The 10281-nt window shown below is 44.0% G+C and overlaps 1 protein-coding gene across 1 annotated transcript in view; it reads left to right on the top strand.

The window, feature by feature from the left end:
* Positions 1-542: 542 nt before the first annotated feature.
* WNT2 (Wnt family member 2) overlaps positions 543-10281 on the top strand; it is a gene marked incomplete at both ends in the record, with an annotated part of 45650 nt that continues 35911 nt past the window's right edge. Inside the window, 3 exons of the mRNA XM_080701485.1 lie at positions 543-625; positions 2676-2902; positions 8927-9204. Coding sequence (XP_080557611.1) covers positions 543-625; positions 2676-2902; positions 8927-9204 — 588 coding nt within the window. The remainder of the gene's footprint in view (positions 626-2675; positions 2903-8926; positions 9205-10281) is intronic.

The raw sequence follows: 10281 nt of genomic DNA, 5'->3' as shown, positions 1-10281 counted from the left end.
CTCCCCACCCTCGGGACTTCTGTTGGCCGAGGGTGGCCTCGCCTATCCGGAATGCTGGTCCCGTGGCTCCAGCCCACGGATGCTCTTTGGCCCCAAAGATTCCCTAACGGTGGCCGCCTCCTCGTTGCCCGCAGCCACGCAGAGGTGCTCCTCCTTCCCGTCTCACCTCACCCCCAGGCATCCCTGGCCATCACTCCGTCCACTCCTGTATAAAGCCGGTGCCCCCCGCCCCGCCCTCGGCTGCGCCCGCGGGGAGGACGGGGCGCACGGGAGGCGCAGAGCTGCGCGCCGCCTGCTCTCGCAGCGCCTGGGGAATAGGGCTGTGGGCGAGGCGCCCCGGCTGCCCTTTATCGCTCCCGGGGCTCGTCTTTTGAAACTTTATCAGCGAGTCTCTCGACACTAGCAGCAGCCGCGCGGGGGGCGGGGGCGCGGCGAGGCGCCGGCGGCCGTGACGAGGCGCTCCCCGAGCTGAGCGCGGCTGCTCCGGCCCGCATGGCGCCCGCACACGGAGTCTGACCTGATGCGGACGCAAGGGGGTTAACATGAACGCCCCTCTCGGTGGAATCTCGCTCTGGCTCCCTCTGCTTTTGGCCTGGCTCACCCCCGAGGTCAGCTCTTCATGGTGGTAAGTCCACGCATCTGGGCTCGGAGTGGATTTTGGAGATGGGAGAGGGGTCCACCCTGGCTACAGAGACCCCCCGCTGGGGGCACCTCCCCGCAGTGGTGGGTTTTGGCCTGATCCTGCTGCCTGGTCTTACCGCTGCCCGCATAGGCGTCCCTTCGCTTTTCTCCTAACCCATTTCAGCTTTGACAACTCCAAAAAAAACACATGCCCCTTGAATGAGGTCCCTGATATTTGGTTAAGATCCACAGCACGACAACAAAATCAACCCATTTCTTATCCCTCCACCTTGAGAGAGACTCTCTAGCTTGGTTGTGTGTGTGTGTGTGTGTGTGTGTGTGTGTGTGTGTGTAACAACATTGAAAATTACAACCGCCCCCCACCCCGACCCGGTATCCTCAAAAAACTGCCTCAAGATAAACCAATTCAGGCGGTCAGGAGTCGTGGGGCCCTAAGCGTGTGATTTTGCATTATTTCCTGTCCTCCCACATTCCTGATGCTTCACCCCAGTGAGGCAGAAGAACATTTTGCTGCCTCCAGGTAGGAACCATCGCCTTTATTCAAAGCTACTCACCCTAAAGAGTCCAAGGTATCACCCTAAGGAGTGACTTTACTGCTGTCCTTTGTAGGTTGCTCTGAGATTTGTTTGCCTTTTTTTTTTTTTACACAATGATGGAATGTTCGCAGGTAAACAGGTCTTAACACCTTTAAGAGTGCCAAAGGTGGGTTCTCTACCCATCCAGAAACTCGTCCCCAGCTCTACATTCTGATCTCAGAAAGAGATGGAGTTCTGAGCTCTCTTAACTTTCTCCTACCTGAAAGTCTCAAAGCAGACGCTAAAATAGTGATTCAGGACGATTGGTTATTGTGGGCTGCTTTTTAATGACTTTGGTAACAGTATTCTGAGCCAAGCAAGGGACTAGAGCAGGGAACTTTTTAGAAAGACACTGGAACTCTTCAAAGGGGCAAGGCGGAGAACTGATAGGAAGAGAGGTTCAATTCCACCCGAAACCCTCTTTGAAGGCTAAGGCGTTTAGCCTTGACATTGCTGACACAGGATCAGAGATTGATTTATCAGACTGACCATTTTTCAATAAAATGACTATTGCTGTTTCCATGGGTGTATAAACATTATTTATTGCTTAGGCATTTTGTCACATTGTCTCTCAGCTGTCACTTAAATATATTTTTTGGAAGTCACAGCTGTAACGATTTTATGATCATATAAAATAATGAAAATACAAGAAAAAGACATTCTCCTTGTTTGATCGCTTCAAAAGACACCTATGGCAGCTTGAGTTTATATAAAAGGTACCTTTCTAAACATTTCACAACTAATAGAGAACATCTGGGTAGGGATGATGATGTAATTTTTTGTTAAGGTTTCTTTTCAAAAAGTACTTTATGGTGCTATAACACTGTTTGATTCTTCCAAACATTTAGTGTCCTTAATAACAATAGAAAGAATTTTTATTTTTTGTAATAGTTTTTTATCAAAGCTAAAAAGAGCTAGAAAATGGAACTACTTAAAGGATTCTTTAGCAAGAAAAGAGCAGCCTGTCTGTGGGTGGAATGTAACATCAGATTCCAGCAGGTGTTGGCTAGATAGATACGGACAGTTTTTTAGACTCCGGTCAAATAAATGGGAGTGAGGAGCTCTTAAAGGTCAGTGTCTTCCAGAGCCCACTCCAGATGCACTGCTGCTGAGAGTGGAGCTTTCTTGGGAAAACATCTCTGTGTGTTCTCCCAACACACATTCAGACCCTCAACTGTAGACCTTGCCACCAAGACCTGCACAGAGCTTCACCTGGTAGCCCCTGCCTCACATCCGGGCATTCAGTCCATTTGGGAGTAGCCTCTACCAGGTCACTCATCAATGCCTCCTCTGCCTGCGTTTCCACTCAATTCAAACTAAATAACCCTTGCTTTCTAATATTACCCAGATGATATGAAGTTCATATTTAAACAGTGCTCTGAACTCAGGTCTCCCCAAGGAACAGGGAGCCCAGCCTGGCTGTTCACGGGCTCTCAGTGCTATGTCTGTCCCTCTCAGGTACATGAGAGCTACCGGTGGCTCCTCCAGGGTGATGTGTGACAATGTGCCAGGACTGGTGAGCCGCCAGCGACAGCTGTGCCACCGGCACCCGGACGTGATGCGTGCCATTGGGCTGGGTGTGGCCGAGTGGACTGCAGAGTGCCAGCACCAGTTTCGCCAGCACCGCTGGAACTGCAACACCCTGGACAGGGATCACAGCCTCTTCGGCAGGGTCCTGCTCCGAAGTAAGTCTTGCCAACCCCTGCTCTGCCTCCTCCTCAACTTGGTCCTCAAAGCCCCGCTCATCTTTTCTTTTCTTTTCTTTGCTTTTTTTTTTTTTTTCAGTATTAGGGGTGGAACTCAGGGGCATTCTACCTCTGAGCTACACCTCCAGTCCTATTTTTTATTCTTTATTTTGAAACAGGGTCTCACTGAGTTGCACAGGGCCTCACTAAGTAGCAGCTGAGGCTGTCCACGAACCATGATCCTCCTGTCTCAGCCCCCCAAATGCTGAGATTACAAGCGTGCACCACCACGTCCAGCTCCCAGGTCATCTTTTGCTGCATTACCTCTAAGCAGTTTGTGCTGTGGATGGGCACTGTCTCATTTTGCAGGTGAGGTGGAGAAATCAAGGGCCTGTCAAAAGTGCTCAAGGAGGCCAATCCTAGAGCAGGATCCAGTACCTCAGGCCATTGTCCTTTCATTGCTCCCTCTCTTACTTCAACCCTGCATGTCCCCTCACCCCCAGGATCAGATTTTGTACCTAGAATGGAAGAGCCAGCCAGTCAAAGGGCTATTTGACTTTCCCCCCTTATCTTTCTGGGGTCTTCCAAAAAAAAAAAATGAGCAGAAGATTAGAGTAGAATTCTCAAATCTTTTATCAGCCAAGATTGTCATTATTTTATAAAAAAGAAAAGTAACATAAAAGTGTTATTCAGAAGCAGAGACAAATCTCTATTCATCACCTATGACCTTTCCTTTGCCTACGTAGTCTCAAATCACTCTGTATCCAAGTCCACCATTATTTTCAATAGATTGTCAATTCCAGATGGGCAGGGACCTGCCTGTGTTCCCAACACCTTGCTTGGTGTACTGTGTATCATAGACCCCATTCATTCATTCACTCATTCATTCAAATGAATGACCAGATGGATTTATAGTAAGTGCCTATTATTTTTCAGCTACATTTCAGGCCATAAAATTATTTATGGAAGATAGGAGTGGTAACTATAAATACACAATTTCTTTTTCCTTAGGAGACTTAAACACTATCTAAACATTCTGAATAATGACAGTACATATAAAACTAGTATATAACCAGAGACAACTAATTGAAAATCAAATTTTATTCTCAAATATACCTCCATCTATTAACCTGACATGATTAGTGTTCTCCAAGAAATAACACAGCCCATTTGCTACTGAGAAATCTGACTGAAAGCACAACGGTGTATGTGCAAACCCCAGAAAAATGGAACTTTACACTTGCCTCCCCCATTCCTAAGAAAATCATCAGGCTGTGCACTTGGTAATGCTTAACAGAGGGTGTTTCTATCATGTAATCATCACGGCCCCAGGGTTTTATGAGGCCAAATGCATAACTGAATGTCTCTAAAATCCCCCAAGGGCGTAGTACTCTTACTCTTAGAGTATCCCTAAAGTTAATTTACTGCGATATTCTGCAATTTTATTCTCTAGTTTTAAGAACTATATTCTCTGCATTCCTTTTGGAGTTTCGATATGACATCGCAAATTTTTGAAAAAATTTCAGCTTCATGGAATCTGAATACTTCACCTCAATTAGCTCACCAGTGTATCAATTGAAGTGCCGGGCCCTATCAAAGATAATTTGCAACTATCTAGCACAAGTAATCTTGGAATCTATTATTTGGAGGCTTTAAGTACCTAAGATGTATCACATTTTTTTTTCAAAGTGCTCAAAACCATTTTCAAATTAGATGCACTTCTCATATATAAAATAATCACCTCTAGATCCATTAAGATGTCTCCATTTTTTAAAAAAGAAAAGCTTTGTATTACAAATCACAAGAAGCAATTTTGATTATCCATCCTAAGGATTCTGCCAAAGCTGGGAGTTCATTCAGCAATTTCTTTGTAGAGTTACTAAGAGGGAATAGACTAGAATTAGAGAAAATAGATCTCTTCTGACTCCGTAGAAGGCCTCAGGTGCACAGGCGAGAACAGCCTGCGCTTCATTCAGATGGCACCGAATGCTCTGCCAAAGTACTCAGGACTTAGGCCTCCCATACAGGATTTCTTTCCATTCTTCACAGAAAGCCAGATTCCTTCCCAAACACTTATGCAAGCTCCTGTGACTGTAAGTGACAGTTTTTGTTGGTTATGGGAGGGTTGGATTTGGCCTAAAGCAGCTGATCCTGGAAATAATCATGAAATTCCAATGAAGCTATCCAACGATTTTTACCATTAATTGCTTGGAGGGACATTTACATCTCAGAGCTGCGAAGAGCTTTGCTCTGGAAACCTAACTGTGCTTACAGAGGAATATAAGAGGCAATGGGGAGCACCATTACAGAGAGAAGACAAGAGTCACTGAAGTGTCGCAGGGTCATAGAGAAATGGAGAACATTTGCCTGAATTACTTTAGAGAACTAGAGCAACTTTTAGGAACATTTATAATTGTTTTTTCAACAGACAGTCATTGATCCCAGGCAAAAAAAAAACTAAAAAAAATATTCTTGCAAGAATATACCTTCAAGCCGGGCGTGATAGAACACACTTGTAATTCCAGTATGTGGGAGGCTGAGACAGGAGGACTGTAGGTTTACAGACAGCCTCAACTACTACTTAGTGAGGCCCTCTGCAACTTAGTTAGACCTTGTTTCAAAATAAAGAATAAAAAATAGGGCTAAGGGTATACCTTGAAGGTAGAATGTTCCCCTGGGTTCCATCCCCAGTTCTGGGGAAAAAGAAAGAAAGAAAGAAAAGAACATACCTCCAAGCCAGGTGTGGTGGTGCATGCCTGTAATCCCAGTACTTGGGAGGCTAAAACAGGAGGATTGCAGTTTCCAGGCCAGCCTCAACATTCAGCATCTTGGTGAGGCTCTCAGAAACTTAGTAAGACTCTATTTCCTAAGAAAAATAAAATATGGCTAGAGAGGTAGTTTAGAGGTGGAATGCTCCCAGGGTTTAATCCCTAGTACCAAAAGTAAATAAAGACCATACTTCCAGAATTGTAGAATAAGAGAAACAAAAGATTCATTAGGCCTCATCCTTGTACTGGTGGGAAAAAAGCAAATATTTTAGTAAAGAGTTGAACAACCCATGATTTTCAAGGAACTCTAGCTTCTCATATTTTGCCTTCTCAGGTACCAAACCTCCAACCCAGACAAAGCTGTGTCTACCTACTTAGAAGACACTGTTGGTTTATTTCAATCTATAATGAGAGAAGCTTCAATCATAACACATCAGGAAGTATATCACCATCTAGATCTGGATTTTGTTTCATTTTGGGATGGCTTTAAACAGAATCAGTTTTTCTAAGAAGAGGCCCAATATCAGAATTTGTTTTGTTTCAATGCCAGCTTTTGAAATGTGCTACTATTTCACACATAGCATTTTAGTGATTCATCTAAAACACTTAACTAAAAACATCTTAAGATTATATGTACATGATACCAAAACATCTGGAGGTAAAATAAAAAGTCAATGCGCTAAACTTTTATTTAAATAATAAAACATCTAGCTACTTAGTAATATATTTCAATAATAAGAGACAAATCTTCAGAAAGGTGATATTTTTGCCTTGGAAGTTATTTCTTAAATGTAGCAGATTGTGATATTTTTTCCAGCCAACAAGTTAATGTAATTGTTTGCAAATTACACAAGGATGAATCCTGCACCTAGAAATTGTATCTTTACTGCTATCAAAATACTATCTGAGGCCAGGCGTGGTGGCACACACTTGTAATCCCCACGCTTGGGAGGCGGAGACAGGAAATTTTAAAAAGTATAAAGTAGGTCTGGGAGTGTAGCCCGGAGGTAGAAGGGCTTCCAGGAACCCCAGTACCACCAAAAAACAAAACAAACCAAAATACTATCTGAGCCTGGAATATTGGCCCAACTTACAATTCCAGTACTTATTAGGCTGAGACAGGAGGATCTCAGCTTCACAGTCAGCCTCAGAAACTTAGCAAGGCCCTCTGCAATTTAGTGAGTGAGACCCTGTTTCAAACTAAAATAGAGCTAGAGATGTAGCTCAGATATAGAATGTTCCTGGGCTCAATCCTCAGTACTACACACACACACACACACACACACACACACACACACACACACACACACAATTATCTGGCCACTGATACCTTATCATCCAGAGCTTCCATGTCTCCCTACAAAAGACCAGAGTAGTGCTAAGTGCACTAAACATTTAGGGGTTTTTTTTCCCCTGAGGTGAGAGCTGTAAACATGTACACTGGACTCCAAGTAAAAAAGCAGGCTTTAGCATATAAATAAGGTAACTATGAACCAGGTATTTCTCTAAACTGTAAAATGAGCCTAATAATAATTACATTTATCTGGAAGCTACTACCTGGGATTACGCCACATTCATATCTGTTATTCACTTTTTTTTTTTTTACACAACATCTCAATTCCACTTAGAGTATCAGTGATCCCTAGAATATAAGCTGGGGCTCTCCCATGACCACACAGTCCTCTCTGGAGACCACAACCTGCTACTTATCGCAAATATTCATCTAATTGATTTTAGCTGGCTACAGGCATGATGGGTTCATTTTTTGATGGTTAGTATTGGGGCGGAAGTGATGCTTTCTGAAGGCTGAGGTAAGTGCCATATCATAGAATGTAGGTATGTTTTCCTACTTTTTTTTTAATAATGAGGCTAGCAGAACAAATATTGTAAGGGATGTCTAATAAATTTTAGCACTGAATGACAAACAGAAACAAGTAGGACTTCAATGGAAAAAGGTGGTTTGTTCCCCCAGCTGCATGGTTCAAAAAGTCACACTCGTCTTGACATTTTGAATCACCGAATGGCTCTCTGCCCTCTGCCTCACATTGACATCAGGTTGTCCAGCCTCTATTTTGATTGTTAATATATTTGCTGCACTAAACATTAATTTTAAAAAAGTGTGCTAATAACAATGAAATACAGCTCCACTTGAGAAACGAGGTGTACACGGACCCTAAAGAGCTTTATATCTGTCACTAGACCACAACACCGTGTTATGAGTTACTACAGATTATTAAAATAATTTAATGTAGTTATTGCACTGAAATATGTACCTTTCAGCCTGTAAGTGAAAGTAGCCTGTGCTCTAATAAAGAACAATTCTAAGAAAGCACCCCAAAGGCTTCTTGCCCGAGTCTAATTATAGGCGGTAAATTTGTTTCCTTCCAGAAAAACCAAAGAAAAGCTTTTCACTGTCTTTTACCCAATACCAGTGATTAGTGCAGGTGTTCCAGAAGAAAGTAAATTCACTTTAATGGTTAGACACAGTCTGTAACTGGAGGATATTGCATATCGCCTTCAACAATCTCTCAATTACTTGTGAAAGTTGATGTTAAGCCAAAGCTCTCCCGTGTTGATGCCAAGGGCCTGGTTACTGCCTGGATTCTCTTCCCACCTCAGGCCCTCGATTTCTTTGAGTTCAATATTTCAGGCTTCTATCACTGAAATGTATAAGGGCATCCTCAATAATCCCTGAGGGTTGGAAGGGTTGGGTTTGGTTTTGCCTGGGCTGGCCTCAAACTCCTAGTCTCCAGAAATGAGCCTCCCTACTCAGCCTCCTGAATAACTGAAACTACAGGTGCAGGCCACTGCACCCGCCTTACAAGGTTTATCATGAGTACCCTGTCAGATTATGGAATTGCAGGACTCAGATTGGATTTTACTGATGAAGAAGATGCCACACTCCACCCTTCTGGGACATCTAGGGTTCTGGGCGAACGAGAGCCATGTATACATATAAAACTCAATGAAACGAGGAGCTGGGCCAGGCCATCCATCATTTTCATTTATCATGTGTATTTAAGAAGTGTAGCCCAAAAGGTGCCTAAATGGACAGATGCCTACATTCAGTGGAAATGACTGATACTAGAGAAAGAGCCTTGGCTCCAAAAAAGTATCCTTCTAGCAGCATCCTGGCCCCTTTCTGTGTAGTGGCAAAGGGTGTCAGAGGCCAACCTGGTACTAAGCGGGCACCCTGGTAAAGTGAGGCAGGACTAGCGCTCCCGGACCACTTTTAAGAAAAGCGTTTTTGTTTCAGGTAGTCGGGAATCTGCCTTTGTTTACGCCATCTCTTCAGCTGGAGTTGTATTTGCCATCACCAGGGCCTGTAGCCAAGGAGAATTAAAATCCTGTTCCTGTGATCCAAAGAAGAAGGGAACCGCCAAAGACGGCAAGGGCACCTTCGACTGGGGTGGCTGCAGCGATAACATTGACTACGGGATCAAGTTTGCCCGTGCGTTCGTGGATGCCAAGGAAAGGAAAGGCAAGGACGCCAGGGCACTGATGAATCTTCACAACAACAGGGCTGGCCGGAAGGTATGCGAAGGCAGCCATGCTCGCGTGGAGCGCGCATGGCCCTGAGTCACTCGAGCTTTTCTTTAGCTTCCTAGAGTTGATAAAATGCAGCGTAACCGCAACTTCCTTCTGCCCCCAGTCCAGAGCAGTTTGTTCTAAAGAAAACCACCAACTGGGATGAAAGCTCCCACCCACACCCCACCTTCCTTCCCACAGCAGAGCTGAAGGAGTCCACCCATTGCTTTTGGCATTATGTTGAGCCAAGTGTTTTACAATCTCTCTGGATACTATATCATCTGGGCAGAAGATACAATCTGTGGGTTAGGATAGCTCTTCATCCCACTTCGGGGTGGCTCATGGAAGGTTAAGGGGTATCAGGAGGCAGAGCATCTTCCCCCAAAGTTCTCATGAACATGATTCAGCAGGCCTGTTTGTTGGCTGCTTCTAGATTCAGGGCTGCTGCTTTGTAGAGTCAGCCCTGGCTCCAACTCATGGAAGCCCACTTGTGGTTGATACTGTAGGAGGACTAGGGGAAGAAATTGGCCTGTATCCTTTTGTCCTGATGAAATTCCTCACCAAATCTGGTTAAGAGTTACTCTCTAATACCTATGTTAGATGGGAAGACCAAGACCCTCGAGGTACACAAGGTGAGGACTAGAGCCCAGGTTTTAACTCCTAGTCCAAAGGTACTAGGACCACGGATTAAACCATATCAACGCCAAAGATCAAATCCACTGGTGAGTTATGTCCTTCTACCGGGTGGCTTAACCAGAATAACAAGAGAATCTGAATGCTGTACTTTATGCCTTTGTGTAGAAAGTATAAACTGGCTGAGCTAAAGAGATATTTGGTCAGAACCACTATAAAATAATCTAACTGCCAATGGGAGGAAATAACCATAATTTGTCTTTTATCAACACAACATAAAAAATGTGCATAATATTAATATAGAAGAAAAGATTGGCATAAAATTGAAAGGCCCCCAGTGGGAGCTTTAATAGAAAAAAGAAGAAAAAAAAGAATGTAGATATGTCTGGATGAAAACCTCTTTCCTTGGTTCCTAGAGAGAACAAATCTCATGTAAAGGAAGCTGGAAGG

The sequence above is a fragment of the Muscardinus avellanarius genome, assembly GCF_963383645.1.
Source record: "Muscardinus avellanarius genome assembly, chromosome: 9".
NCBI lineage: Eukaryota > Metazoa > Chordata > Mammalia > Rodentia > Gliridae > Muscardinus > Muscardinus avellanarius.
Note: the sequence above shows the minus strand (reverse complement) of the source record. Positions and strands in the feature narration are given on the sequence as shown.